Source organism: Aspergillus homomorphus (genome assembly GCF_003184865.1).
Source record: "Aspergillus homomorphus CBS 101889 unplaced genomic scaffold BO97scaffold_38, whole genome shotgun sequence".
Taxonomy (NCBI): domain Eukaryota; kingdom Fungi; phylum Ascomycota; class Eurotiomycetes; order Eurotiales; family Aspergillaceae; genus Aspergillus; species Aspergillus homomorphus.
In genome coordinates, this window is record NW_020291924.1 from 106365 (window position 1) to 134214 (window position 27850).

Sequence of the window (27850 nt, forward strand, 5' to 3'; positions counted from 1 at the left end):
CACTTTCCCTCTGATCGCGACGACAAGTCCTCCACGGCCAAGGAAGTCCCGTGACTAAGTCAGGCAGTGACTGCCTCAGGCTCTCCCACTGCACTCGATCCCGACCGTATGAACTGCTTTGGAGTCACTGCTTCGTGAACTCATCCCCAAGATGACACCGGGTATACACGGTCCTACTGTCCCAGTGCACTGGACTTGGTACTGTACATCGTTGGGCAAGAGTGCGGACTGGAAATAGCGACCCCAAAAGTTCTATTCATGCTTCAGGGAGAGAGTTCTATTCTTAGAGGAAGGGCGAGCGGAACAAGCCAGAAACGCACATGAGCGTGGCTTCATCAAGGGGCTGTTGGCGTTTTTTTGTTCCCTCACTGCCGAGAGGTGACATGGCTATATCTATAATTAGTATACTTCAACTTTCCCGGGTCTCTTCCCCGCGGAGAACAGATCCGTGCTGATCTCTCCTTTCCCATCTGTAGCCTCTGCTTTGTGTTCTTTGATCCTACCGGGCAGGCCATGGAGTATACCCACAGCTACGTACCGGTAGATACGAACAGCCCTTGGCATACGAATAGCTCCACACCACTCCCTCTTTTGTTATTGGCACTTGCTCCCAGGCCATTCATTCCTCCACTAACCTTAGCTCCTGTAAGCATTTCTTGAATGATTCCTAAGAGACCAGACTGGCGCTCCTCCACTTGGGTGGTCGAGATAAAAATCGAAGGCACCATACTTTCAGAGCTCAGACAATTTCTATTACAGTAATAGTCAATGAATCAGACTCGCCCTTAGATACATCTAGCTAGCCGCTTGATAGTCCACCAATTTAACAAACATCCCGAAACCGTTCTTCCTGTGATTACTACCCAAGCGCACCAAAGGGAGACAATCTAAACCTCGAATCAAAGATCTCGACCCAAAATCAACAGTTATAGATCAGCTTAAACCCCAGATCAGCGCCCTGCATGAAATCGACCTGTCCCGCGCCGCTCTGCCAATCGCTCAATAGCGCCAAGAAGCTCATCGTATTCGAACAGGTGTTCGAGGCCAGATTCTGCTGGGTCGGAGTGGTCGTCACACCCGTAGGGAACTGAAAGGTCGACACCATCTGGCCCCTGGTGGGAGGGTTGTTCCAGGTCGGGGCGTTGGCCGCGGTCCAGGCGTTGGTCGTCCAGAACTCGGCCTGGTTGGAGCCCCAGGCGATCTGGTTGGCGGTAGTCAGTGCGGGCACGTTGACCTGCAGGGTGCAGCCGGTGGCTCCGGCGGGGATGTTGGTGAAGGTGAAGGCGGAGATCTTGTTGTTCGATGCTGGCGAGCCGGAGCGGCGAAGGGTGAAGCGCTGGCCGACGTTGGCGGTATTTGGGTTGGCGCTGTCGAGGACGTCTATAGAAGAGGGTAGAATGGTGGTGCAGGCGCGAGGAACGACTTCGCCTGCGGGAGATCGGGCGGCCAGTGCAACAGTGGCTAGAGCCCCGAGGATGGCAATGATCTTGGTCATCTTGATATCTGGCGGTGGTTAGATGAGTAGATGAGTAGATAGAGTGTGGACTTTAGACTGCTTGCTTGATGATGATGCGAAGATGAGGGTGATGGCCGGTCAGGTCGGCTCTTTTATATGGTTGTGAACTCATTGTGCTCAAAATAGCACTCACTAGGGACGACATAGGTGATGATGGGAGGTGGGAGCTCTGAATGCGGAAGCTCGTATACTTTCCAAGGCGGCGCAGGCAATACGAGTCTCGACCGAAACCCGTCCAGTGTCTGAAAAGTGTTCTAGGGGCTTCAAACCTACCATCCTAGCTTCACAGAGAAGAACCCTGGAGGCGCTCAATTTCTGGATTAGGGAGTGCGATGCGAAGTAGGGTCAAGAGTCAACACGGCAGAGTCATCCTCCTGTGGTTACACGGTAAAGAAGGGGTTGATGGTTTGGGCGGTACACAGCAGCTAGCGTGGCTTTTGACCAGATCTGTCTAACGTCGACAGCATTCAGATCCGTGTTCTGAAATATAAGTCTGAAGAGTCAGATGCGGTGTCACTCGCCAAGCAGTCAAAGTCTCACTCACCTGTAATGATCGGGACAGCGACTGCGCCTAATTGAGGGGTCTCTCGAACTACTGGCCAAAGCGGGGTGGGATCAAGTGACATGTCAAATCAAGATTGTCTCAAGGGAGGACTGAAGCATTGCATGACCATGAGAGAATAATAATTGGACACCCAAACAATCAGTCTGACTTGTAAGCAAGGGGCCTATTGTGCTGGTGATGGTTAGCTTGCTATAGAACGGAATTGAGCCGCCTAAGGCACCTGGCATGAGGTCCGGTGACCCGCTGTCGCATTAAGGTTGGGCTCCGGATCTGGACTGCAGGTCCAATAATGCGATCGATTATGATATTGCCCTTGAGGTAGCGCGACCGAGCTCAATCTAGACACAACAGGCTCAAAGTAGTTCTTAATTTAGGACTGACGATGCCGGATCACGGTACAAGCGCGGCCATCACATCTCGTCGGCAAGCATCTACCTGATCTTTTTCACGTATGGTCTCGCACTGACCCCTCAAATGTCCTTATTCTCTTCATCTATTGTTAGCCAGTCGTATGATAGTAATGCGAACTTGGTCCTGACCAACCGGAGGAGTTCTTTTATCAAGGGATTCCTTCAGTTGCTAATAGAGTTTCTGGGGTGAGCGATTTTGAAGTATAGATTCAGAACAGAATGGTCGAGCATGTCCTGTCGTCCGAATATAGGAAGTATGAGTCAAAGAACCTCCAACTGGGTGAATAAAGAGTTGCTGCAGACAATACCCACAATTGTCGGTCAGTTGACGCGGATAAGGAACACGAGCCTGTGCATGAGAAGACGGTGACGGGGTTGGGAGCATGTTGAGCGGGTTGAACAGCGCCCGGAGTCGTGAACTCAAAGTCATATGAGCATAGTAGCATTGGAGGACAAGCCCATAAAAATCGAAGGGCCTCTGGAGCGTGAGTGCAAAACAACCAGCCCAGTGCCGTCTGAACACCACTTATCAAAAAAGCAAAGCACACCATCCCACTTCATCTAGCACGGCACCTCGGCTCCATCGTAATAGTCCCTCCCGTCCACACGAATATTGTAGAATTCCAATTGTAAGCGATTGTGGCAGAAACGAGAAGATCAAATACGAAGATGGCGGACTTCTCGGGCGTCAAGTCGGCCTTTTTGTTTCCAAGATCGGTTTTTACCCACTACTGACCATGAGCACGCAAGAAAAAAAAGATGCAGCGAGAGGAACAAACTTACCTCTGGTGATATGAACATGAATATGAGGCCTTGCTCCGCAAGCGACTGGGCATCCTGTACGGTCAACATACTGAGGGCCGCTTTGGTGATCTTGTCGGCGGAGGCGGCAGCTCGAGCAGAATCGGATGCCATGGCGATGGAGCCAAAGGTGGAGGATTTTACAAACCCCAGTCAAAAGGGAGAAAGGATGAGACACCAGGATCATTACGCGCTGATCACATTCTTCGAAGTGCCTTGTTTCAACAGCGACAAGAAGGCACTGGTCATGAAGGGACGCTCATCACGTTTGAGCGAAAGGTGGAGTCTCAGTTAGTAATGCTCAGGTATCAATCAATGAGTTGCAGAAGTTACCAGGAATTGAACAAATAGCACCTACATCGTTTCAATGCAATTTGGGCAAATGGCATGATGCCCGCATTATTGACCACCAGGACGTCAAGACCCCGACCAGCCAGAACCGTCTCGACGGTCGCAGCTGCCAGCTCAATGCTTCGATCGTCCGTAAAATCCTTATTGGCCCGATGAACACGTCTAGTAGACTGTGCCACCAATTCGCTCAGTGCATCTGTTTTGTCTGTGCTGCTGCGATGACCACCGACACCTCGCTACTGGGCTTCGAGGCCAGAAGGCGGACCAGTGCAAACCGCTTCGCTTGAGCTTTCTGTGACGAGGTAAGAGGCCATGTCAATCTGAGAGCTTGATAGATATATCAATGAACCGGGCCCCACAAGCTGGCCTCGTTTAGAGTGTCTTTTCTGCCTCGAATACTTAACAATTGGCATGCTTTCAAATCAGGTAAAATCAGTGATGTTGGTTATATCGGTGGCAACAGAGTTAGCAAAGGGACTAGTGAGAGATACAAGGATGGGAACCTCGTCCCCTGTCCCTAGTCACTATACTCGAATTGCAATATCTGAGACCAGCCTTAGGTAACACCTCTGCTATGCCAAGATGTATCAGCCTTATTGATAAATACCCACCTGACACAAGGCGGTGCACGGACCAGGCACAGCCTCATTATCGATAATCTAATCCGATACGGACGACCTCTCTGGAAAGCCTCCTCAGCAGGCTATGATATCCTGAGAGCTAGCAAGTACTAAAGCCTGAAGATGCAACTACTACTCGTTCATGACAAGTGAAGCCCCTCAATTTGCTACAGGTATTTTTCCTAACCGCTATTACCTAGTTTGGTCACGCAGAAGCTCTTTCAGCGCATTGGCGGAAGGCTAGAGTGCGATGTGCATGTCATCGGCTCAGGTCCAGCAGTACTCGACTACCTGGCCATGGCCCCTACCCGACCAGATATCATCTTCATGAAGGTATGCCCCCGAGATTTGCTGTCGAATGCACCGTGCAACAGATCGCCCAGCAGTCAGCAGCTAAACTTCAACGAATAGACTTCGCTGCCAGGAATAAGTGGCTACGAAGTAGTCCGAATGATCCGCACGCAACCTCCCTTCTGCAACGATCCTCAACTGCAGATGACACCCATTATCGGATTGACGGCGTCGACAGTCGGAACTAATCTATCTCGGGAGCGAGCGTCTGGGTACAATGATTTTCTGAGATCACCCTTACGGATAAACGATGTGGCGAAGACCATCGCCCATTGGTCCCGTCGACAGATTATGGGCCCGACCGAAGTGACGCCTTCGCAGTTGAAGATGTGGCATCGACACCATCGAGGGCCGCGATCACGGATGTGAAGCCGAACATTGTCAGAAGGTCTTAAGGGGCTTGGCTCGGTACCTAATTGATGTTTGACTGTTGCGCTGTGTTAGTAGAGCGATAAGCAAAATGCATTCAAGTTTTCATATGCTTCCGCCCTTTTCGTGACCGGTACGTAGTCGAATTGCTGAGTATGACATAACAATATCCAGGCCTGCGTCCAGTCAGGGATAGGGACAGGAACACGATTGGACATCCAAGTACTCGCTAACCTCGATCAGACGACTCGGCCATCGCGTTGGCCGACGCGAACAGGAACCGGGTCAGCCTTACGACAGGGCGTCGTTGGCGCTGCTTGACTCACGTGGGCGCTGTCTTCGTCGTTCACACGCCAATAGGAGCCCCTCCCAGGTGCAACAAGCGCATACTAAGAAAGCTGGAAGCTTTTCAACGTGGAGACAGGCAATAGATTAAAAAGAGCATCAACAACCACTCCAAGAAAGGGGACCAGAGATAAGCAACACGTGCCGGCCAGAGGAAGGGAACGTGCATCCCGCGTGTCAGATGATTGGATGGTTAACCCCAGGTGGGAACGGACCGATAATTGCTTGTGATTGGTGTAGTGATAACGCTCTCTGTTTCCAGTCTAGTCACCTCCGCAGTGGCTGCATCAACATATTGGAAGGAAGATAGCACATTGAAAGTACAGTACCTAGTCTTTCTCACTACTGCCTGGTTACGGTGACTGGCTTGATTGCTGCTCCAAGATTGAGGCCATGGCCAGCATGTCTCCACCAATTAGTTGATGTCACCTGCCTCCAGAAGCAAATATAAAGCAAGATGGCCCGGCTGTTCGCCGCCCTGCCTGCTTCACTTCATGACCAATGCATTCACTCTGAAAGCGATCCCTTGCTATCCTCTGTCCCCGAGCTCGTGGCAAGCCAAGAAGAATGTCAGAGATCAAAGACGTCTCAAGCGGCGCCAAGGCGGACCTTCAGACTGTCGTCAAAGCTGGTTCCCATGATGGAGATACCTTTGCCGCGGCCGAAACCCAGAAAAAGCGTGGCACCCTTTCGGACCTGATCACAATCGTCAGTCTCTGCAGTGCTTCCCCCCCACTGGCAAAAGTGACCCAGCCTAATCTGCTCAACAGATCGCCAGTGGTTTTGCCCTGATCAGCGATGGATACCAGAACAACTTGATGTACGCCCTGCCCCCTTCAATTCATCATACGTCGCTAAAAGCTCGCTAGGACCATGGTCAACGTGCTCCTTTCAGCTCAATACAAGGAGCAGTACACCTCGGCGGTCAAGACTCGGGTTTCCAACGCTCTGCTGGTTGGAGAGATCATTGGACAGATTGTTATCGGGTGAGAGTCTTCGACAAGCTGGAAAGCCAATCTCTTCTAATGTCACATCCTTCAGACTTACCTGCGACTACTGGGGTAGGAAGACCAGTCTTGTCTGGACCACAGCAATGATTGTGGTCGGAGGCATCCTGGCCACCGCTTCTAATGGCTACACAATCGACGGCATGTTTTGGATGCTGACTGTAAGTCGTGGAATAATTGGTTTCGGTGAGTATAGCTGAGAGGCATCTCTTACTCAAAAAGCGTGGCTGACCCCGACAGGCACCGGGGGCGAGTATCCCGCCTCATCGACTTCAGCATCCGAGGCGGCCAACGACATGACTCCTAAACAACGTTGGCCGGTTTTCATCATGGTGACCAACTTCCCGCTCTCCTTTGGGGGCCCGTTCGCTGTGGCGGTCTTCTTGATTGTCCTCTCCGCCTGCCACCAGTCACACTACAGCACAGTCTGGCGCGTCTGCTTTGGTATTGGCTGTATCTGGCCGCTCTCCGTCTTCTATTTCCGCTTCCGCATGATGAACTCAGCCCTATACCGCCGCGGCGCGATCAAGAAACGCGTGCCCTACACACTCGTGGTTAGATACTACTGGAAAACGTTGATAGGAACTTGTGGTGCCTGGTTCCTCTACGGTATGTAACCCCGGCACCATGCTTTTCTAGCTAACACACCCTCCTGACTGGCCTGTCTCCTAGACTTTGTCACCTTCCCTAACGGCGTCTTCTCCGGTACCATCATCTCCTCCGTCATCAAAGACAACTCCATCATGAAGACCGGCGAATGGCAGCTCTTGCTCGGCGCGATCGCCCTTCCGGGCGTGTTTCTCGGTGCCCTGATGTGTAATCGTCTCGGACCCAAGAAGCTCATGATGATTGGATTCACCGGCTACCTGGTTTTCGGACTCATCATCGGCTGCGCATACGATAAGATCACCAAGATCATTCCGCTGTTCGTAATCTTCTACGGTCTGATGCAGAGTTTGGCCTCAGCTGGACCGGGCAATTCTTTGGGGCTTGTGAGCTCAGAGTTATATGCGACGGGCGTCCGGGGTACCTGTTATGGGATCTCGGCTGCATTTGGCAAGGCCGGTGGTGCGATTGGGACCCAGGTGTTCACGCCGATCCAGGACCATCTCGGCAAGAAGTGGACGTTCATCATCGCGGCGATCTGTGGCGTGGCCGGTGTCCTGGTCACTTACTTCTTTGTGGATGATGTCTCCGGCGATGACCTGCGGGTGCGCGACGAGAAGTTCCGCGCGTATCTGGTTGCGCACGGGTGGGACGGCGATATGGGCGAGGATGATCTGAAGGCGACCGCCGATGAGGGTATTCCTTCTGCTATATATGATGAGAACCAGACGGCGGTCAAGACGACGAATCACTGAGTTGGCGGGAGATATCAGATATAGAATGGCCAGGGTAAGGCGGCATGGCATGGCCCAAAAGTCTATTTACTACACCAATAGTAGTCTTGTTTAAAATAAAATCCACAATAGTGAAACGACTTCGCGTTTATCCTCGAGTCCCGGATGCCTCTCAACCACTTATCAGATATTTTCTCGATACGCCGTCCTGATCAGATGCGCCAGATGTTCCACCTCATGCTTCACCCACGGCATAGCATGGTGGTAGTCGACCTCAAACAGCTCACTTCGCTTGGGATCGTAGTATGACGCCAGCTGATGTCGACTCAGCGGCAGGACGGCATCTTTCAGCCCGTGCACATGTATCGTGGGGATGGTGACCAGCTCGAGATCGGATTCAGCCCCTAAGCACCATCAATCAGCATCGCCCCACCAATCCAAACCCCAACAACCTCAGGAACAGTTCAGAAAGGGGAAAGAAAAAACATACGATGCGCGCTCTCCGCGACCATCGGCGCGCCGGCACCCATGCACATGACCCCAAATTTAAGCCCAGCATCAGCATCATCTGCCGTAGCCTCCCCACTCGCAATCCTCCGCTGCTGATCCAGCAACAGCCCGCCGGCGGGCCTCGTCCCCTGACTGAACCCCATGACGCCGACCCACGGACCACCAGGCTCGAGCTGGGCCTTCTCGTGCATCAGCTTCCAGATCCGCTCCACGCCGTCGCGGCCGGTGAGGTCGTAGCCGCTGCCGTCCGCGAGCTCGACGCCCGTGCTGTCCTGCGTGAACCACGAGCGGAAGGGCTCGTACCCGCGGAAGGCAGGGAGCACGCCTGGGCCCGCGTCGCGGAAGAACGGCCCGTCGAAGAAAACGAGCTCGAAGTCTGGCTCTAGGAGCTTGGCTAGGTGCGCGCATTGTACGTTGTAGACTGACGCGCGGGAGCCGCCGCCGTGGAAGCAGGCTATGCGCGGGCGGGAGGGTTGGGCCATATTGGCGGTGGATGTGGTGTTGGTTTCTTCGGGAGGGAGGTGTTGTCTCGGCTGTTTGGTGAAGATGTGGTATGCGGGAGGGTTGGCAGGGGAGAGTTTAAGTGGAAAGTTGGCGAAGTGGGATGAATTGCACTAGTTTGACTGGGGGGATGTCATGTGAGGGGCTTGCAGGATGACATGTGCAGTAATCCATGATGGCCCTGGTGGTCGGCTGTGCTCGCAGCGCTACGACACTTGTGCTCAGCTCCAAGTGAAGTGCGTTAGTTGAGATACGACTGATTCAACTGCTTCACTAGCATAAAATTGCGCTCCTCGATAGTCTTTGAACCCCATCTCCAGCGGCGATAAACAAACCGACTTATCTGGCCATCCCCGCAATCAAAACAGACCCCGCAACCCCGCACCCTCCCGTCCGCATTCCATGTCACCAACCTGAACAACCAACACCTCACCAACCCAACATGACCTCCCATCTCCAACCGCCATGTCCAAACGCATCATCATAACCGGCGGCTCCGGCAAAGCCGGCCAATTCATCATCGCCCACCTCCTAGCGCAAGGCTACACGATCCTGAACCTGGACCTCCACCCGTTACCAGCGCCGCTCAGCGCGCGCGTGCACACCATCCGCGTCGACCTAACAGACACCGGCCAAGTGCACAGCGCAATGTACTCACACTTCACGCTCACGGAGCCGTTCCGCGAGCCACTGCACCAGACGCCCGCGGCGCTCATCCATCTGGCCGGCCACGCGCGCAACATGCTCGTCCCCGACAACGAGACCTACCGCGGCAACGTGCTGGCCTTCTACAACGTCCTCGAGGCTGCGTGCCGCATGGGCATCCGCAAGATCCTCCTCGCCAGCTCCATCTGCGTCTACGGCGTCGCGTTCGCAGAGGGCGACGTCGACTACCCTTCCTTTCCCGTCGATGAGGATGTCCCCGCCGTTCCGATGGATGTGTATGCTATTTCGAAGGTGTGTGGTGAGCGGACGGCTGCTGGGTTCGCGCGGAGGTTTCGCGGTACGGATGTCTATGTGTATAGGTTTGGGGCCGTGGTGAGTCCCTCGGAGTTCCAGGAGAAGTTCAAGGCGTATGTGCTGCGGCCTGACGAGTGGAAGGTGCATGGGTGGACATATACGGATGCGAGGGATCTGGGTGGCATGTTAGAAAGGGGCTTGGTTGTGGATGGGCTGGGGTTTCAGGTGTTCAATGCCGTCAATGATGAGATGACGAATTTCGAGGAGTCGACCGCCGCGTTTCTGGCGAGAGTGTGTCCTTCTGTTCCGGTGACCAGGGAGTTGGTGGGCAGGGAGGCGCCGGTGTCGAATCGGAAGTTAAGGGAGGTCTTGGGCTTTGTACAGCAGCACCGATGGCAGGATTATTATCGGGCTTAGAAACTTGAGATTTATAGAGCAGATGGAGGCTTTGTAGATAGTGTTGCATGGCTGTCTGTGGATATTTTGCTAACTAAGCAAATTTGTTTGGGAGCATAACAAATGAAGCCTACCATAGAAAAACCTCTTTCGTAGAATACTTACAATTCATCCTTCACTGACATGAGTCCACCAGCTCTTACTCGCCTTCAGAATAGCTCACGGTAGTACCTCCTCGGCCCGATTTATCTGCGAGACACACGGGTAGCATTTCCAGCTCGGTCCGAAGCGATTCTTCATCGTCACACTTGCGGGTCGTGTCGAAGTCAATCAAAATAGCCTTTCCCTCGCGAATAAGGAAGTTGTGTAGATTGGTATCTCCGTGTCGAAGCCCTAGGGTATGGAGTCGTGAAAGTACTTCCTGACACGCCTGAAGGTCCTCCGGGCCAGCGTGCCGTGCATCAGTGATGCGCTCCATCAGGAAGCCAATGACACGGCCGTGCTCGGTGATATGACCCAAAAATTGAGGGCCAATGACATAACCATCTAGCCACTGATAAGCTGTGGTCTCGTTCTCCAGGTATTGAATTTCATGGTTAAAGGTCGCGAACTTGGCGACCACGAGATCGTGAAATCCGGGACATTTGGCTTCGTAAACCCCTCGTCGGAGGTATTTTCCCAGCGTCATATCTGTATATTCGACCAAGGTCTTATGCCAGGCGTTCTGGACGGAGGGGAATTGAGTCAGGTTAAAGCATGCGAAGTACGGCTGACCGTCATCGTCGTTCCTGGCCACAAAAGCTTCGTTCCAATTACCAGTAGGGAATTTAGGTAAGATGCGGACCAAGGATGGTTCAAAACATAGGTCATCAACTTCGTATATGCCGGGCTCAACTGTGAGATATTTGACAAATTGGCCGTCGACCAGAAGACGGAAGACGCCATCGCCATTTTCGCCCACCTCGCATTCGAGCAATCTGACCGTGGGGAGCTTGGTCATGTTGCTATTGGCAACTGTGATAGTCAGAAAATGTTAACATCAAATTCAAATGGCCCTCATACCCTGTGAGATTTCTGTAGACAAAAGAACTTGATGCTGAAGCTCAGTGCTGATGGTTGCTAGTAAGGTAGCAGGGGCCCGGGCGTTTGGGCAGAGGATGGTGTTGAGGTGACTCCTTCAATGAGAAAGCTTGACCGAGTGAATACGGCTTTTAGAAGCCGGAGAGAGGCTAGGTACTTAGTCCAAAGTGTGAATTTAACCTACCATGTGAATACTCCCACTACTTTGTTTTATCCTGTATCAATAGCTTTTTTCTTACAGCCTGATCGACTGATCCCAACCTCATCGTCCCTGTTTACTATCCAAACTAGCCACACACCTCCGTCTCCAACCACCTTCGTTGACATCAACTACTTCCTTGAGCCTGAGACTAAGTCAGAGTTAACTGAAGCTGATCCTTATAATTCCCTGACTAACCCAAAAACAACTTGACAGAAACAGCTCGCTCGCTTGTTCATACACAGCCTGGTTCAAAACACGATCTCACACACCGGAATTGCGTAAGCTAACACTCGCAATGCGAATCCTGTTCTTTGTCTAATACAAGCTAGCTAGTTCACCATGTGCATCCAGCAATTTATCACCTATACTTGCGGTTGTAAGAAAGATTCGCGCTTCATTCAGTGCGCGGAACGCCGGGGAATGCGAAGTGCGACCCTGTGAAGCGCCAGAAAGGTCGCGATTCCTCGCATTATTGCATCCAGCACATGGTGAAGCCTAACAAAGATGAGATGAGCCGTGATGGCAACAAGGGCGGTAAATAGGGGACGACTACTGGGGGATCTCTCTACAGCCCGGCAATGATAACCGTGGTTACATGGAGAAGAAATGGGGTGATTCTGGTGGTTTTCACAGCTCGGCGGAGCAGGGTGCTACTTTGATTTATCTTGGACCAGATTTGCGGCTTCAATAGCTCGCTATATCAAATTACTATGTATCAAAAGAAAAAGAAATTCAGCCCCATCGATGGAACCCAGCCCGCTCTACGTAGATAGCTATTTAGTTGCTTCGACTCGTAGAAACATGACCTTTCCTTTTACGCTCAGAACTGCCAACCAGTACGCACCAATCTTCTTTGTATAAGGTCACTATATAGAGGTTGGGCATTCAGCGCACATTTTTGCTTCAGCACGGCACTTAGGGGCAAGCTAAACATAGGTGGCATGATTAGGTTTGAAAGAATTGAATTGAATTGAACAATGTTGTCCCCCTGAGAATCTAGCAACAGCTATATATGGCTTTGGCATGCATTGTTAATTTCCGATGGACATTCGGTGATCGACTGATAAAAGCAGAACGCCATATACACTTGCCGCAGTAAACACCTTGCACTGCAGACCCTGCCTCAACATCGAAAAAGGCGATCCGAACAAGCTCATGAAGCAGCTGGGGTTCTCGACCATCGATCTGACGGAGCCTCAAACCGAGGTAGCCGCAGCGCCTTGCCCTCTGTCTTATCGAAAAAATCTTCGGTGCGCCGCCCTCTTTCTATACACTACCAGCTTTTCGGACACTATGTTTACCGCGTTCCTAATCATTGCGATCTCAGGCCCATGGAAAGTGATTTCCTTATGCCGTGCAACCGAACAATCGATTGAAGTCTGTGGTCGATCACACTCTATCGCTCGAGATCTATAGCGCTCGGGGAAGCTTCTCAGGCAAGGCAAGCCTTGAAGCTGATAATTGTCGAGCCCGAACTTGCGAAGGACATTAGATTGTTATTTCCAAGTGTCGACGCTTGTCAACCCTATCGAGAGTATTGTCCCTGTATGTTCACCCACTGATCGATATCTTGTAGGCTGGCAGACGACGGCGCTAATTTCCGAGTTGAGTATGGAATGACTTCCGCCCGTCTCAACAGTGGATGCCATAATAGAATTAGCATCTAAGTGGGTTTCAACCCTGAGTCAGCGACATGAGTCAGCGGGCCGATGGCGGGCCTGTTTCTGGCGTCCGACCTCTCAAGCTCTCCCCTTCTGAGACTGCATCCCACTCCGAGGTCAACCTCTCGGCCTTCAATCCTAGCTCAGATCTGGCCTGTCCCCTTTCCCTTATCCCCGAGCCTGCTATGGCTCCGGACATTTTCGGTTGATTTTGATTGGCCCGTTCCTTTTCTAGACAGACCCTGAGCCAGTGACCTCAGCATTCATGCAGCTGTCCACCTCCACTCCATCCGCGGATGGTGGCGAGCGTCAACCCTCGGCGCCTCCTCTGCGCCGCACGGCCCGGGCCTGTGATTCGTGTCACCGGAGAAAGGTACTGCTTACTCCTGCATCCATTCTGGTACACTACTCCGTAGCTCACCGCACCTTCAGATTCAATGTGATCCATCCATTCCTTGTAACTGGTGCCGCCACCATAATCTGGACTGCACTTTCAACCGGCCTATTGGTGGCAGCAAACGCAAGAGAGCTACCAACGAGCCGGCCCCAGTGACTCAGTATGGGTTTTGTCTGATGTGGATCCCTCCCCTCTTAGTCTAACTTCTCAGCAGTCCGCCCCGACAGAAGCCTGCACCCGGAGAAGACCTTGAGGAGAGGGTCATGAAGCTGGAGCAGCTTCTGGTGCGATCGATGCCCACCAATGAGCACCAGCGTAACTGTACCTCGCTGATATCCCAAGGGTCCTGGCCCTCTGATCCGGCCGCCCGCTTCGGCACCCCACGGCCGTCGGCGAATGGCCCCTCAGCTAGCGACTACATGCCTCGCCTTAGTAGTGGTCTGTGCTTCGGTAAGATTCATTTCGCGGGACACTATGTCGGCGACTTGACCTCGTACAATGGTATTCCGTGCTTCTCGCTGGACGGCCAGGAATGGGTGCAGTCTCGCACCGGCGAAGACAAGACATTTAACAGCCTTTGGCCCTCGCAGCCGCAAAGACCCACACCTCAGCTGGCCAGCTCCTTTCTACATACACTACATGGCTATGCGGGCATCCCCGACCTTCCTGACAGATCCGTCGTGGATCAGTATGTTCAGCAGTTTTTCTCCTCTTTTATCCGTTTCATTTTCCCTCTCATCGATTCTTTGCTGTTTAAGGAGACGGTCAACCTTGCCTATTCCTCATGTCAAGGGCCCCCGTCTGTGGAGATGATCAGTGCCAAAGCTTGTGTGATGGCATTCCTGGCACTTATGTCGATGATTCTTCGGCCACAAAATAACCTTCCTGCGCTGGACGCGGACGTCTATGCGGCTAAAGCCCAGAATTTACTGCCTCAAATCATGGACGATGTCAGCCTTTCCACCTTCCAGACGATGTTAATGCTTGTGAGTCCTGCTTCGTTTATGCTACCAATCCAACAGCTCAATTGCCTAGAATCAAGACTTCACTGACACTGCTAGACCATGAACCGAGTCTTCTCTGGTCAACTTCAAGCCGCCAATCAATGTCACGCCATGGGTTGCCGAGTCATGTTCTCCCTGGGCGCCCAGCTCTTACCCAATGAGCGACCAGCTCCCCCATCGCCAGAAGATGTCGAGGATCGTGTCTGGCGCTATCACAAGCAGCTGCGGAACTTATTCTGGCTTTGTTATTCGCATGACAAGGAAATATGTCTCCGATCTGGCCAGCCACCAATCATCGACGACGAACACTGCAATCTCTCCCTTCCTGCCAACTACATGCAAATACAATATCTCGAAGATGAGGGCGCGGATAGATCTATGTTTGACGATATCGGTATACCTCACTCCCCGGCTGATCTCCGGATGACCGTTATCAAGTCAAAAGCCTATCGGGCACTATACTCGTCAAAGTCGTTGCTCAAGTCCGATGCGCAACTCCTGCAGGATATCCGAGAACTCGATGACGAGCTAGAGCGTTGGCGGATGGACGTCCCTCCCAAATTCCGTCCCTCTTTGGGTCACTCGTTCCAAAGTCATGAGAGCCCATTTCTTCGCATGCAGGCAATAGTCTCTCGGCTGGAATACCACTACTTGATGGTAACGATCCATCGCGCGGCTGGCCGCTGTCAATCCTGGGCAATTTCTGATAGTGGGGAGATGGAGGGGATTAACTCGAGCATGCTGCTCGCGGTAGAAGCCAGTCGCTCCACCTTGTTGTTTCTCCGTCCTACTTTAGATTCAATATTCCCTGAGGCCTTCTGGTGAGTCCTCCATCGTTATGTTTACTTGCATTCTCAACTTACTCTAGCTTCAATTTATACACAATGTACTGATCATGTTGCCAGGATGATCACCTTCTATCCCATGTCTGCCATCCTCACTATCTTTTGCAACATCTTACTCTTTCCACTTGACTCACGCGCCGAGGACGATCTCAAGCTTCTTGGCTCAGTTCCCAATCTCATCAAGGGTATCCGTCTGCAACGATTGACCAATAACGAAGTAGCGCATATAACAATGGTGGCAGACTTTGTGGCCGAACTCACACGTTTAGGTAATTGCGCCATTCACAAGGCCCGATGCAGTCTGCTGCCGAAATAGAGTTTTCGTTCTCGGTTCTTTCGTATAATGACAATGTGAACATATGGATAGATACCCATGCGTGTACATGCTGTGGCTTTGGTTAATTGGCGATTAAATGAAGCAATGTGTTATTTTTGGCATGTGAGACAATTCGATCAATTCTGTTCTTGTAGTGTGTGCATTCAGGTAGCACGACATTGATGAGTTATGGATGGCTGAACGGTGAAGCCAATGCAACCTCATTATATATTGGTTCAACTGCATGGTGTGAGTCATTATACTACTAGCAGTGCCATGTAAACCGGCCTGGAGAATGCGAATCATTTTAGAAAGCTACATAGTTATCTTGGGTGGTCTCTAGATTAAATATACTTATCTCTTGACTTACCCCACTGTCGATTTTGTGTTCTGCGTACTGACTACAATTGCCCAGGATTAGAACTCACAGAGGGCGCCCGAAGATCATACCGATAAGGAATTGGGCGCTTATCGGCCACCACGTGACGCCCGACTGATGACATAAGCCACCCACGGAATTTCCCCTCCACCCCGCCGATAAGTCCAATCTTTGTCGTTCAGCACCGTTACCACGCGACTTGTACCCACCCATCTCCTCAATTTCCCCATACCAATCGCCATTATGACGGACGCTGTCGTTGAAGCGACCGCCAAGCTCCAGCTCGATGAGGAGACCGGTGAGATGGTCTCCAAGGGCGAGTTGAAGAAGCGGTTGCAGAAGCGTGCCAAAAAGGCGGCGAAGGCGGCCAACGCGGCCGCTGCCCCCAAGCAGCCCGCAGCCACTCCCAAGCCTGCGGCCACTCCCAAGCCCGAGGAGGAGCATATCGACCCGGATGCCATGTTCAAGCAGGGCTTCTTGGCCGCCGTTCACAAGGAGCGCGCGGTCACGCCCTTGACGCGATTCCCCCCCGAGCCCAATGGATACTTGCATCTCGGTCACGCGAAGGCGATCGCCGTGAACTTTGGTTTTGCTAGACATTACGGTGGAAAGACGGTAGGTTTTTGACTCTATGCGTGATGTGAGAGAGAATGTTGCTGACATTTGCGAAGATTCTTAGGTATTCCTCTCTCGAATCCCCGACCCGATAGTATGCGACGAGACTAATGATCAGATTCGACGACACGAACCCCGAGGCCGAGGAGGAGAAATACTTTGTGGCTATTGAGGAGATCATTCAGTGGCTAGGTATGAGGCGTGCATGCCATTGGAAGGGGTATATGTGCTGATGAGGTTGTTTTACAGGCTTCACGCCCGCCGCTATCACCCACTCGAGCGACAACTTCCAGAAGCTCTACGACCAGGCCGAGAAATTGATTACCTTGGGCAGAGCCTACGTCTGCCACTGCAGCGACACTGAAATAAAGCTCCAGCGCGGAGGAGAGAACCACGGTCCGAGATATCGTTGCAAGCACGCAGAGCAGGACGTGGAGACCAACCTCCAGAAGTTCCGGGATATGAAGGCTGGCAAATATGAGCCCCAGACGGCCTTCCTTCGGATGCTTCAGGATATCGAGGACCCCAACCCTCAGATGTGGGATCTCGCCGCCTACCGTATTCTCAAGCAGGAGCACTTCCGCACCAAGAACGAGTGGTGTATTTATCCTACATATGATTTCGTAAGTGGTGATTCCAGTTTTGTGAGGTGGTTCTTGCTAATACCACAATAGGCCCACTGCCTGTGTGATAGCTTCGAGAACATCACGCACAGTCTGTGCACGACCGAGTTCCAGCTTTCCCGCACTTCCTACGAGTGGCTGAACCGCACTCTGGGCGTCTACGAGCCCATGCAGCGCGAATATGGTCGCTTGAACATTAGTGGTACCGTCATGTCGAAACGTAAGCTGAAGAAGCTGGTGGATGACGGCTACGTCCGCGGCTGGGACGACCCCCGCCTGTACACGCTGATCGCTCTGCGCCGGCGTGGTGTGCCTCCTGAGGCCATCCTCTCCTTCATCAACGAGCTCGGTGTGACCACCGCTCTGAGTCTGATCAAGATCTCGCGTTTCGAGCAGTCAGTTCGGACGTACCTCGAGAGCCGTGTTCCCCGGTTGATGCTTGTGCTTGACCCTGTTCCGGTCGTCATCGAGGACTTCGAGACTGTCGAGGCCAGCCAGCTTGACTGCGATATTCCTTTCTCCCCTAAGAACCCTGCCATGGGCACCCATGAGATCCGCCTGACCAAGACCGTTTACATCGATCGGTCTGACTTCCGCGAGGAGGATGCTAAGGGCTACTTCCGCCTGGCCCCCGGCAAGAGCGTCGGTCTCTGGCGGGCACCCTACCCCGTTAAGGCCACCACCTTCACCAAGGATGCTGATGGTAAGGTCACCGAGATCCGGGCTGTCTGGGACAAGGAGGGCGGCAAGCCCAAGACCTACATCCAGTGGGTCCCGGATAAGTCGCGCAAGGTGGAGGTCCGTATTCACGACCAGCTGTTCAAGTCGGAGGACCCCGGTTCCGCGGAGGGTGGCTTCTTGAATGACATCAACCCCAACAGTGAGACCATCTACAAGGATGCTTTGATTGAGGCGGGCTTCGATGAGGTGCGTCGCAGAGCTCCCTGGCCGGAGGCTGCCGGCGAGAAGGAGAAGGGCAAGAGTGGACCGGAGAGTGTCCGTTTCCAGGGCATGCGTGTCGCTTACTTCGTGAGTTCTCCTCTTTCACAATTTCCAGGATATTTGCCCGCTAACCATAAATTAGTCTGTCGATTCGGATTCTACGGAAGACCGCGTTGTGTTGAACCGCATTGTGTCCCTGAAGCAGGATGTTGGTATGCGCAACTGAATGGACGCTGACGAATGACGCATGTTGGCTGGGGACCGTGGTGCGGACGTGCGGAAGTGGCGTTGTCTAGTGGCTTTCAGCGGCATGATCATAGATGATATTGCATGTTTAACTGCCATCTATAGTATCTGCAGGAATAATCAGGAGCTAGGATTATGCCTGCAGAAACGCGGGAGCACGACTGGGTGAGAAGCTTGGTTTATGGAATGGTGTGTTTTTAGCGAAATGAATCTTATGCAGAGTTGAGGGGTGCCAAGGTGTAGATAAGGTACAATGCAGGAGTCGAAAGGATTTGTGGAGTCTCCAAAGAGTAATAAATGGCTTGATTATCACTTATAATGACTTGTGCTATTAATTCTAATTTATATCCCCCGTCGGCTCCGGTTAAGGTGACATCGTGCCGAGTAGCTGCCTTGCTTGGCTGCAGTATCTCTCAACGTGGGTGTTATCACCACTTCTAAGTGGTCCAATTCTCCTCACTTTCTCTCAGCTGCAGCTCACTTCCTTTTGTCTGGAATTGGATGAAGCTCCTTCTCTGAACAAGCATTTATACCACCATGATGCCTTCTATCGATTGACCTTAGAGCAGCAGAGCAGCTTTCAACAGAGCCAGCCAGCAAAATGCGAGCTTTCTACGCAACCGCGCTGCTGCTGCAGACCGCGCTTGCAGTCACCATCAACGAGATCACGGGCGATCGGTACATTTCCCCCTATGCAGGATCCCAGATCACTGGTCTCAAGGGACTGGTAACTGCAAAAGGCTCCTCAGGGTTCTATCTGCGCTCCACCAGCGCCGATTCCGACGACCGCACCTCCAACTCGGTCTATGTTTACGGTAGCAGCGCGACCGAACGCGTTGCCGTGGGCGATATCATCACTCTGAGCGGTAAGGTCACAGAGTACCGGTCCTCGTCAAAGTATGTCTACTCGACAGAGATCGAGTCCGCAACCGATATCGAGGTGATTTCAAGCGACAACACGGTGACCCCAATCGTGATTGGCAAGGGCGGTCTGAGCCCTCCCACCGAGCAATTCACCTCGCTGGACAACGGCGATGTGTTCAGTCTGCCGGGCAACAGCAACCAGCTCTCGAATGCCAACCCCGTCTTGGATCCGACCGCATACGGCATGGACTTCTGGCAGAGTCTCAGCGGAGAGTTGGCCACCTTGTCGGGCCTGACCGCGATCAGCAAGGCCAACTCCTACGGCGACACCTGGGTTATCGGTGACTGGACGGTGACTGGGAAGAATGAGCGCGGAGGGCTGACGATGACTGCCAAAGGTTGCTCGGCCGATCCTTCAATGGCGTTTCAATCGCTGACTCGTGCGTTGTCTAGATTCCAACCCCGAAGCCATCCTGATCGGTTCGCCGCTGGACGGAAGCGACAACCCGACCGACGTTAAGTTGGGGGATACACTAGAAGACATCACGGGCATCATCACTCAGGCTTACGGCTTTTATTCTCTGCTGCCGTTGACTGCTCTGACTGTGTCAGAGCCGAGCGCGACCGAGGTATCTAAGACTTCGTTGGTGTCCGACGGAACTTGCAAGGCTATCACCGTTAGCGACTACAATGTTGATAACCTAAGTCCGGATTCATCGACGCTCACTGGAATCGCTAAGCATATTGCAACTTACCTTCAGAGCCCAACAATTGTTTTCCTCCAGGAAATCCAAGACAATGATGGGTCAACCGATGACGGCGGTAGGTGTTATCCCCTTCGCAGATAGAGATTTTATCACTTATCTTCTCAACCAGTGGTATCGGCGAACCTCACACTCTCGACGCTCGCCAGCTCGATCGCAGAGCAAGGCGGAGTTCAGTACGAGTTCATTGACATCGATCCGACCGACGACACCAACGGCGGCGAGCATGGTGGTAACATCCGCTGCGCCTACCTGTACAACCCGGATGTTGTGCAGTTGCGCAATGTCAACCCAGGCACAAGCACGAAGAGCACAGCCGTTAAATCCGGAGGCGGTTTGACCTACAATCCGGGATTGATTGACCCGACGAACGAAGCCTGGGACGTTAGTCGCAAACCACTGGTGGCTCAATGGGAGACCGTAGATGGGAAGAATAGCTTCTACACCATCAACGTACACATGACCTCCAAGTACGGCAGCTCCTCTCTCGAGGGGGACCTTCGACCGCCTGTTAATGGTTGGGTGGCTACGCGAACCTCGCAGGCTAAGGTGGTTGCGGTAAGTCTCGGCGGAGATGACAGTCGCTTATGGGTTCCCCGAGAAGCTAATGACTTTACTAGGCTTTCGTGACATCTATTTTCGCGGAGGTAGCCGACGCTAGAGTTATTGCGGCGGGAGATTGGAATGAATACTCTTTTGTGCAGCCGTTGGAAGTATTTGCGTCAGAGTCGGGTCTGCAGGAGATTGACGAAGCGGCCGGCGTCGCGGCGACAGAGCGTTACACCTATTTGTATAACCAGAACTGCGAGCAGCTGGATCATATGTTCATCAGCTCGGCACTGGCGACGGACGCGAAGGTGGAACATGTCCATGTGAACACTTGGGTGTCGACCGCGGACCAGAGATCCGACCATGACCCGACGGTTGCGCTGCTCAATGTTTGTGAATGAAGGGTGACAACCCCAATATACCAGCGGAGTAGCAAAAAGAAAACAGGGACGGCTAAATCGAACTCCCTCGTGTTCTCATCTCCACTAATTTAACTGTTACGTGATAAGATCCGTGCATTTTCAGCTGTAATCACGGGGGTGCACGCGAATTACTTCCTACTGCCGTTAGCCGAGAGGGCAACTGGCTCTGGCAGATATTTTCTGGGGCCTGCATCGACCGGGATACAAGCCTGCAACGTATACAGCAACCATCTGGAACGATCCGAAACAAAGCAAGATCTGGTAGCGAGGCCAACACCACCACGTGGACGGGCCTGGGCCGCGGCTTGTTGCGCGCTGAACGGAGGGAAAATTTCAGCGCTCGGGCATCGGAAGCTCCACTGCAGCGTGGATTTCCGATCGATAGTCAATCTTGGATCAGGCCGTGCCTCGGTCACAACCCAATCAGCTCTGGTAGGGTCTGTCTCGGCCGGTGTCGGGTGGACCGCAGAGTTGGTACTACTGGAGAATGACTAGGGTCTGTAACGCCCGTCATCCATGGTTGGATTTCCCAGCTTCGAGGCGATGGAATCGATCGGAAGCCAGGCACCTTTTTGATCCTGTGCTCCGAGACGGAAGGGGAACGTCATCCCGCTGCATACCTTGTCTAGAATAATAAGAAAAATGTCTTCCCCGGCTCAGGGCAGATGGTTGGATTCTCATTACCATCACCACCACCACCACCACGACGATACGCTCACGGCTCACCACACGCACTCCGATGGCTGAGGATCGCAGCTTGGCGGTGCGTGCCGTTGCCGTGGTCTTCCTGGTTCTAGCAACCGTCACTACTGCCCTGCGTTGCTATGTACGGTTCAGGATTGTCAAGGCGTTCGGGTGGGATGATGGCTTCATGGTGTTGGCCCTGTTGTTCTTTGGGATGTTCTGCGGCTGTATGTACGAGGGGGGTGTCTGGGGCACTGGCAAACACTTGACGCAGCTCACCAACCACCAAAGAACGACTGCTATGGAGGTGAGCGGTCCGGACCGGACAACCGGAATGGACACAGCAGACTGATCGCGTCGTTTTAGTACTGGTTCTATTGCGATATCGGTTACGCCATTGCTTCGATTCTCTGCAAGATCTCCGTCAGCATTTTCATCCTCCGCATTACCATTGATCGGATGCACCGGATCGTTATCGGAATCGTCGTCGCTCTTGTCATCGCGGCCGGCCTCGCTTTTTTCATCCTTCTGCTTGTCCAGTGTCATCCGCTCTCCTATTTCTGGATGCGTTTGTCGACGGAGGAATACGGAAAGGGGACTTGCATCAACATTAATATTGTGATGGGTTCGCTGTACATTTTCAGTGCCACCTCGGCTCTGTTTGATCTGACAATCGCTGTTCTCCCAATCCTGCTTGTTCGGAAGTTGAAGATGCATCGTGACGTGAAGATAGCGGTGGCTGGACTGCTCAGCATGGCCTGCGTGTATGTTCCCAGTTCTCATCTGTTAATTGAGAAGCTAATCCTGTCCAGTGCCTCTATTGCCGTCATCGTGCGCATTCCGTACATTCCCACCCTTCGCAGCGAGGACTTTCTTTGTACGCCTCTCTCTTTGCCAGTCATCTTGCCAGTCCTCTTCCCGACTAACGCTCCCTCGTTTTAGACGCAACAACCCCCATCGCCATCTGGTCGAACATCGAGACCGGCCTCGGTATTTTCGCCGGCAGCATGGCTACCCTGCGCCCTCTCCTCCGCAAATTCCGCCCTTCGACCTCCCACAATACATGGCCTAGTTCCTCCCGTGGCAAACGCAGCAGGTCGATGCCGTTGCAGTCGGTCGAGACCCCCCGGGACGATTCGGACCGCATCCCCTTGGATGATCGTTTGTACGGCACCACCTTTTTCACCGTCGAGACAGGTAATGATCGGTATTCTTCCACAGGGCAGGACCAGGTCCCGATTCTGCCCAAGCAGACGTACATGCCGCAGATTAGTGTGAAGCAGGAGGTGCATGTGACGACGGTTTAGTTTGGAGGTTAGCTGAAATCAGCATACATTTGTACGGCTATGTCGTTGGATTATCCGTCCGACTGAGCCGTTGGGTTTGGAATGGCAATCTGCGACCAGGGCAGAGGTTGGGTCTTGGATGCTATGCAGTGTCTTCATGTTCCCAACCGAGATCACAGAGTCTCCGCACCGCATCACAGGATCTACGAAATCCTGCCGACACTGGTCGTGGGCGATCATCAACTCCGCACCACGCGACTGTGCCAGTTAATAATTGGCACCTCTACTCAGGACACTGCTCCGAAGAGGGCCGCCCGATATGACGCACGCCAGGTCCGGCCCGGCAACGTCGTGGGCGCAATTCCTCGAGTATCATGGGAGAACCCGACCATCCTGGCAAAGCTCTGACTAGAAATAGTAACGAGGCCGGCCAGGCCACGCGCACCACCAGCGCCCGAGCCAAATCACCTTTTTGGCGGGTGCTAGCCACCACAGGCAACTCAACCCATACACACAGACCGATGTGCACCACCGCACACGGTCGCATTAGATACCAGAACATTAGAATTTTATTTTTACTTTGGCTACCTCTAAATTACACTTCACTAGCCATTTTTATTCCTAAAGGGACACTCGCAACCATGACCTCTAAATCTAGCCAGGAACCGCACCCTGAAATCCTGGGTGATCAGATACGATAAGATCCAGATCGGCAGCGTACTAAAAGCGAGAGTGGACACCCGCATCACGATCGAAACTACCGGTAGCCAAATGCCCGTAGAGTTGGGGGCCTTGCAATGTGGAAAGGCGATTAGCAGGTGATCGATGATCGGTGGTGGACGGCATGATCGACAGTCGGTTTTACCCGAAATGGTAGTGATGGGGCTGGTGGGATGGAGACTGGACGAGCATGAAAATACCCGATGATCGGTTTTTGCCGTCTACTGATTTTTGGTTGAGTTTGTGCACTGATTTGAGTGGACTCACTATCTCTGTTAGAGATGGCTTATAGATGGATAGTTATGGTGGTTGGGTAGAGTAGATGACGCTGACACTGACAGTGTCTATTCAATGTTACTATACCAAGCACCGTACCCAGCAGCAAGAGCCTTACCGATAACTTCACCCCCCTCACGAATAAATCAAAAAGCCAAATGCCCCGCCGTCTCAAACGGCAGCTCAAAGCAAACCACCCCAACAACCACCCACAGCGCAGCAGACGCATAGATCGGCGCCGGGGTGAAACCCGTCTGCGAGGCGATCAAATCGGTGTAGCGGCCGCCGAACCGGAGCAGTGAAGCGGCCGTGCCGGTGCCGGTGCCGCGGTGGGGGGCGGGGAAGGATTCGGGGGTGAAGGCATACATTATTGCGTATTCCGTAGGTTACATTGGATCAGTATTGGTCTGAGGTGGATGATTGGCGAATGGATGGGCTGAGGATAGTGTTTGGTTGGTCATTGATGGGGAGTAGGATGAGGAGGATGAGGGAAGGGTCTGGGATGGACAGGTGGATCGGACTCAGGGTTATGGATGGAGCAGGAGACAGTGTATTCTCTGAGAAGAGATATACCCTGACACAATCTGAGCCTCACTTCGACAAGGTATCTGCCCATTAACCCCCCCCACCCCGGCGAGATGGAACATAAGAAGGCAAACGTACCAAAATCCCCCAACATCCTCGTCACGCGCGCAAACGCCAACAAGGCCGCCGCATCCGATACTCCCGCGTACGCAAATAGAAACACCCCCGTCACGATCGCCGACAGGCCCATCATCCACCTCCTTCCGAAGAACGTCGTCACCAAGTATGCAGCGCTCAGCGGCCCGCTAACGCCCACTGCGGACTCGATGCAGTAGTTCCGGTAGGTCGTGTCTAGCGAGCCGGACGAGGAGAATTTGGTCGCGAGGTAGGAGGGCAGGGAATTGAAGTAGAGGGGGTATGCGATTCCTGCAGTGGTTTCCGGTCAATCTTCGTGTACCCTGTATAGGACAAAAGGCGCGATGGGGAAGACGCACCGATTGTCAGCCAGAACCCCCAGATAAGGAATGTGTTTCGGGTTAGAGACCGGGTCCCGACCAGGGCCCGGTAGTGTGAGCCTGTGAAGTCCTCCATGTTCCCGCGGAGGATCTCGGTGGTCAAGAGCGCGGATAGAGTGGTCGAGGGGATATCCAGTCCATTGTCGATGTCCTGGAACATACTCAGCGTCAAGGGCTCGGGTTTGCCATTCTGGCGGGCGACGTGTTTGACCGCGTCGACGGCGGCTTGATCGCGGCCTTTGGAGAGGCTGTAGCGAGGGGTTTCGGAAAGAGTGAAGACGAAGGAGCGGATGAGGGTGAAGGCCAGCGACGGTCCGCCCAGTGTGATCAATGTGTACCGCCTACAGTCGTCAGCTCAATACATTCATTTCTAGAACAAAGAGCATTGAATTAGATTGATTTGATTTAAATTGGTACTACAAAGGAAGGAGTTACATCCCTTGGGAGGTCCAGCAGCATTCACCTCACAAACCATGGATATAGTGAATGCATAAGTCGAGTCTTGTACTGTACTGTACTTACAAAGATGGGCAAGTGCGGTAAGAGCCGTGGGAAGACCAAAGTCCCCTACTTCGTTATTCTGGGGATACATAGCAGTCTAATCAAGAACTGGTGGACGAGCCGAGCGGAATCATGGCGTTAGTGAGCCAAGGTCTAAAAAAATAGAAAATAACCAATATTATTGGCACAATGTACACACACTAAGCTCCGACAGCCGCTGTCGACGTCGCCACCACTTCCATCTTCGCCTTTATCTCCTGCTTGTATTTCTCCGCCCGCCCGTAGCTCTCCTTGTACGACGCCGTCACCATCTGCTCAACCGTGATCGGGGGGTACTTGGGCCCCTCGCCTGGCTGCCGACAGTGGGGCAGACACTCGCAGAGATAGTCCGGATTACCGCTGAAGAAGAACGGGATCGAGTATCGCTCCTGGCCGGACTTGTTGATCACACGGTGGATGTTGGACTTGTAGCGGTCATTAGCCATGCGCATGAACAGGTTGCCCAGGTTGACGACGTAGGCGCCGGGCACAGGCTCGACCTTCTTCCGGTTAGTATACTCATGATTTTCCGACAGAAGGACGGACGTATCCCCGATCCTCGAATAGAGGGAAGAACTCACATCAAGCCATTCGCCAGTCGGTGCATCCAGAACCTGCAGGCCGTCAACCTCGTCCTGCAACAGCAAGGTGATGCAGCCAAAGTCAGTGTGCGCCCCGATTCCCCGATTGAGCTTCTCTTCCGCGTCCTTCGGCTGCGCCGGGTAGTGCAAGTAGCGCATCGTGGCGACTGCGCCGTCCGTCAGTGGATCGAAGTAGGATTCCGAGACATTCAGCGTCAGGGCAAGAGCACCCAGGACGTTTTTGGCGAGGTCGAACACGGCATGGTAGTATTCCATCGAGGTTTGCTCGAACTCGTCCTTGTCTGGCACCGTGGGTGGCCACTGGTTGGGCCCACTGTTGAGCTTCTTCTGTAGGAAATATGGGTGGTCTTCGGGAATCTCCTCGCCGATGTAGAGACCTTCTTTGAGCTCGGGTCCGGTACCCACTTCGAGCATCTGCGACCGGAGCAATTCGTAGCCGCGGTTAAAGGAGTTGCGATCTATGAAAAGAGAAGCGAGTTAGCGTGGGCAAAGAACATTGACGAGTTCGATAGGGACGCACTCTTATCGATCAGCAACTTCTCCTCGAGGGGCAGATCAAAAAACCGCCGCGCGCAGCCCATGACGCGCTGCTGGAGCTCGCGCGGCACGCGGTGGCCCGTGATCTGGAAGAAACCGTTGTAGTGGCAGCATTCGCGAAGCTGATCGATCAGTTTCGCTTTGGCGGCCGTGTCGTTGCCGTAGAAGACGGAAAAGTCAAGGACCGGAGGCGCATTCGGGGACATGTTGCTGGAGGGGCCTGGATTCACGGGTCTGGATGGTGAACAGGGAGCTTGCCATTGTGGCAGGCCAATATATCTCCTTTATCGCTGGCGTTATCGCGCGTTGAGGGGTCACTATCGTGGACGAGAGTCGGAAAGAAGGCCGATGGTAATCTGGAGATGGAAGTTCAGAAATCGTCAAGAGTGGGGGATGGCAAAGAGAGCAAAGAATGGGGGAAAACGAAGGCAAAACAAGGCCAGAACACTCCACGATAAGGAAAGACCGATAACACTAACAATAGTGCGGGGAAAGACGCCAACTGGAAAGGCGAGTTTATCGCAATGGGCAATTGGATTGATAGTGAGAACAGAGTGGGTTACACGGCAAATGCAAGGGAGATGCAAGGGAGAGGAATCAGGATGCATTATTTGATATATCATCGTTGACCACCTCTTCCTAGCCAGACTGACAATCAAGGGGTGGTGTAACTCGCACTGCTGTCACCCTCAATCACCATGTCATCCTTCGACAAGGCCGAAAACGCAGCACCTTCATCAGATCCGGAGATGAAAACCGGCGAGAATGAAGTTTACATCGATCATGAGGCCGAGAGGTCATTTGGTATGTCGATCTCTGCGTTACGAGACGAGCTCTGACAAATTCCAGTGCGAAAGGTGGACCTGTTTGTCTTGCCCTTGTTGTGTCTAGTGAGCATGCCTCTCACCTACTTAGCCCTTCACTGCCAGTGACTGACTGCGGAGATGTACTTCTTCGACTGCATGGATCGGGTAAGTCCAGACTTCGTGTCAAAGAATATACTCAATTTTGACGCCCGCAGAGCAATCTGGCTAACGCCAAGACCGATGGACTTGACCAAGATATTCATCTGAAGGGAAACGACTATTCCTTGCTGGTCTTGCTGTTCTATATTCCATTCGGGCTGTGTGATTTACCATGGAACCTCCTTTTGAAGCGCTATTCCGGTCGCGTGACGCTCTCATTCAGTAAGTGTAATCACCGCCGTCGTGGAT

The 27850-nt window shown here is 52.9% G+C and overlaps 14 protein-coding genes across 14 annotated transcripts; 8 read left to right on the forward strand and 6 right to left on the reverse strand.

Annotated features, from left to right (window-relative positions):
- Nucleotides 1-780: 780 nt before the first annotated feature.
- Nucleotides 781-1549, reverse strand: BO97DRAFT_407739 (uncharacterized protein). The gene has a single exon (XM_025695696.1). The coding sequence runs from the start codon at nucleotides 1493-1495 to the stop codon at nucleotides 920-922; it is 576 nt and encodes a 191-aa protein (XP_025548543.1). The 5' UTR covers nucleotides 1496-1549; the 3' UTR covers nucleotides 781-919.
- Nucleotides 1550-3048: 1499 nt separating this feature from the next.
- Nucleotides 3049-3406, reverse strand: BO97DRAFT_427447 (uncharacterized protein; the record flags this gene model as incomplete). The annotated part of the gene is made up of 2 exons (XM_025697202.1): nucleotides 3049-3219; nucleotides 3275-3406. The coding sequence occupies 2 exons, from the start codon at nucleotides 3404-3406 to the stop codon at nucleotides 3049-3051; spliced, it is 303 nt and encodes a 100-aa protein (XP_025548544.1).
- A 914-nt stretch (nucleotides 3407-4320) lies between these two features.
- BO97DRAFT_396405 (response regulator) lies at nucleotides 4321-5082 on the forward strand. Its single transcript, XM_025694084.1, has 3 exons — nucleotides 4321-4412; nucleotides 4464-4596; nucleotides 4675-5082. The coding sequence occupies exons 1-3, from the start codon at nucleotides 4387-4389 to the stop codon at nucleotides 4981-4983; spliced, it is 468 nt and encodes a 155-aa protein (XP_025548545.1). The 5' UTR covers nucleotides 4321-4386; the 3' UTR covers nucleotides 4984-5082.
- Nucleotides 5083-5746: 664 nt separating this feature from the next.
- BO97DRAFT_396406 (metabolite transport protein) lies at nucleotides 5747-7696 on the forward strand (the record flags this gene model as incomplete). Its single annotated transcript, XM_025694085.1, has 6 exons — nucleotides 5747-6036; nucleotides 6099-6148; nucleotides 6198-6314; nucleotides 6370-6521; nucleotides 6576-6944; nucleotides 7008-7696. The coding sequence occupies exons 1-6, from the start codon at nucleotides 5896-5898 to the stop codon at nucleotides 7694-7696; spliced, it is 1518 nt and encodes a 505-aa protein (XP_025548546.1). The 5' UTR covers nucleotides 5747-5895.
- A 28-nt stretch (nucleotides 7697-7724) lies between these two features.
- BO97DRAFT_407741 (uncharacterized protein) lies at nucleotides 7725-8745 on the reverse strand. The gene is made up of 2 exons (XM_025695697.1): nucleotides 8166-8745; nucleotides 7725-8079 (listed from the first exon to the last, which is right to left on the reverse strand). Exons 1-2 carry the CDS (start codon nucleotides 8665-8667, stop codon nucleotides 7859-7861), a joined length of 723 nt encoding a protein of 240 aa, XP_025548547.1. The 5' UTR covers nucleotides 8668-8745; the 3' UTR covers nucleotides 7725-7858.
- A 672-nt stretch (nucleotides 8746-9417) lies between these two features.
- BO97DRAFT_407742 (NAD-dependent epimerase/dehydratase family protein) lies at nucleotides 9418-10070 on the forward strand. Its single transcript, XM_025695698.1, has one exon. The coding sequence runs from the start codon at nucleotides 9428-9430 to the stop codon at nucleotides 10061-10063; it is 636 nt and encodes a 211-aa protein (XP_025548548.1). The 5' UTR covers nucleotides 9418-9427; the 3' UTR covers nucleotides 10064-10070.
- A 134-nt stretch (nucleotides 10071-10204) lies between these two features.
- BO97DRAFT_168147 (alpha-galactosidase A precursor) lies at nucleotides 10205-11057 on the reverse strand. The gene has a single exon (XM_025690280.1). It carries the CDS (start codon nucleotides 11040-11042, stop codon nucleotides 10242-10244), a length of 801 nt encoding a protein of 266 aa, XP_025548549.1. The 5' UTR covers nucleotides 11043-11057; the 3' UTR covers nucleotides 10205-10241.
- A 1389-nt stretch (nucleotides 11058-12446) lies between these two features.
- On the forward strand, nucleotides 12447-12934 carry BO97DRAFT_168158 (uncharacterized protein). Its single transcript, XM_025690281.1, has one exon. It carries the CDS (start codon nucleotides 12480-12482, stop codon nucleotides 12738-12740), a length of 261 nt encoding a protein of 86 aa, XP_025548550.1. The 5' UTR covers nucleotides 12447-12479; the 3' UTR covers nucleotides 12741-12934.
- Nucleotides 12935-13250: 316 nt separating this feature from the next.
- BO97DRAFT_351912 (uncharacterized protein) lies at nucleotides 13251-15547 on the forward strand (the record flags this gene model as incomplete). Its single annotated transcript, XM_025692004.1, has 5 exons — nucleotides 13251-13358; nucleotides 13418-13534; nucleotides 13610-14368; nucleotides 14444-15207; nucleotides 15292-15547. The coding sequence occupies 5 exons, from the start codon at nucleotides 13251-13253 to the stop codon at nucleotides 15545-15547; spliced, it is 2004 nt and encodes a 667-aa protein (XP_025548551.1).
- Nucleotides 15548-16119: 572 nt separating this feature from the next.
- On the forward strand, nucleotides 16120-18624 carry BO97DRAFT_374833 (glutamine--tRNA ligase). The gene is made up of 6 exons (XM_025692959.1): nucleotides 16120-16541; nucleotides 16598-16605; nucleotides 16660-16733; nucleotides 16791-17164; nucleotides 17216-18193; nucleotides 18249-18624. Exons 1-6 carry the CDS (start codon nucleotides 16170-16172, stop codon nucleotides 18330-18332), a joined length of 1890 nt encoding a protein of 629 aa, XP_025548552.1. The 5' UTR covers nucleotides 16120-16169; the 3' UTR covers nucleotides 18333-18624.
- Nucleotides 18625-18953: 329 nt separating this feature from the next.
- BO97DRAFT_396421 (endonuclease/exonuclease/phosphatase family protein) lies at nucleotides 18954-20930 on the forward strand (the record flags this gene model as incomplete). The annotated part of the gene is made up of 5 exons (XM_025694086.1): nucleotides 18954-19614; nucleotides 19670-20038; nucleotides 20093-20255; nucleotides 20370-20538; nucleotides 20601-20930. 5 exons carry the CDS (start codon nucleotides 18954-18956, stop codon nucleotides 20928-20930), a joined length of 1692 nt encoding a protein of 563 aa, XP_025548553.1.
- A 760-nt stretch (nucleotides 20931-21690) lies between these two features.
- Nucleotides 21691-22942, forward strand: BO97DRAFT_351961 (uncharacterized protein; the record flags this gene model as incomplete). The annotated part of the gene is made up of 4 exons (XM_025692006.1): nucleotides 21691-21942; nucleotides 22002-22399; nucleotides 22448-22512; nucleotides 22578-22942. 4 exons carry the CDS (start codon nucleotides 21691-21693, stop codon nucleotides 22940-22942), a joined length of 1080 nt encoding a protein of 359 aa, XP_025548554.1.
- Nucleotides 22943-23525: 583 nt separating this feature from the next.
- On the reverse strand, nucleotides 23526-24285 carry BO97DRAFT_445503 (uncharacterized protein; the record flags this gene model as incomplete). Its single annotated transcript, XM_025698554.1, has 2 exons — nucleotides 23526-23641; nucleotides 24112-24285. 2 exons carry the CDS (start codon nucleotides 24283-24285, stop codon nucleotides 23576-23578), a joined length of 240 nt encoding a protein of 79 aa, XP_025548555.1. The 3' UTR covers nucleotides 23526-23575.
- A 223-nt stretch (nucleotides 24286-24508) lies between these two features.
- Nucleotides 24509-26842, reverse strand: encD (Fe(2+)/2-oxoglutarate-dependent oxygenase encD; the record flags this gene model as incomplete). The annotated part of the gene is made up of 6 exons (XM_025697203.1): nucleotides 24509-24525; nucleotides 24581-24868; nucleotides 24937-25298; nucleotides 25684-25997; nucleotides 26079-26557; nucleotides 26620-26842. 6 exons carry the CDS (start codon nucleotides 26840-26842, stop codon nucleotides 24509-24511), a joined length of 1683 nt encoding a protein of 560 aa, XP_025548556.1.
- Between the last annotated feature and the right edge of the window lie 1008 nt (nucleotides 26843-27850).

Coding starts and splice junctions, on each gene's coding strand:
- BO97DRAFT_407739 (XM_025695696.1), bottom strand. CDS start 1,495: ATGACCAAGATCATTGCCATCCTCGGGGCTCTAGCCACTGTTGCACTG.
- BO97DRAFT_396405 (XM_025694084.1), top strand. CDS start 4,387: ATGCAACTACTACTCGTTCATGACAA. Junction 4,413..4,463: donor CTACTACTCGTTCATGACAA/GTGAAGCCCCTC, acceptor GCTATTACCTAG/TTTGGTCACGCAGAAGCTCT. Junction 4,597..4,674: donor CAGATATCATCTTCATGAAG/GTATGCCCCCGA, acceptor TTCAACGAATAG/ACTTCGCTGCCAGGAATAAG.
- BO97DRAFT_407741 (XM_025695697.1), bottom strand. CDS start 8,667: ATGGCCCAACCCTCCCGCCCGCGCATAGCCTGCTTCCACGGCGGCGGC. Junction 8,080..8,165: donor GGTCGCGGAGAGCGCGCATC/GTATGTTTTTTC, acceptor GATGGTGCTTAG/GGGCTGAATCCGATCTCGAG.
- BO97DRAFT_407742 (XM_025695698.1), top strand. CDS start 9,428: ATGCTCGTCCCCGACAACGAGACCTACCGCGGCAACGTGCTGGCCTTC.
- BO97DRAFT_168147 (XM_025690280.1), bottom strand. CDS start 11,042: ATGACCAAGCTCCCCACGGTCAGATTGCTCGAATGCGAGGTGGGCGAA.
- BO97DRAFT_168158 (XM_025690281.1), top strand. CDS start 12,480: ATGAAGCAGCTGGGGTTCTCGACCATCGATCTGACGGAGCCTCAAACC.
- BO97DRAFT_374833 (XM_025692959.1), top strand. CDS start 16,170: ATGACGGACGCTGTCGTTGAAGCGACCGCCAAGCTCCAGCTCGATGAG. Junction 17,165..17,215: donor TTTATCCTACATATGATTTC/GTAAGTGGTGAT, acceptor ATACCACAATAG/GCCCACTGCCTGTGTGATAG. Junction 18,194..18,248: donor GCATGCGTGTCGCTTACTTC/GTGAGTTCTCCT, acceptor ACCATAAATTAG/TCTGTCGATTCGGATTCTAC.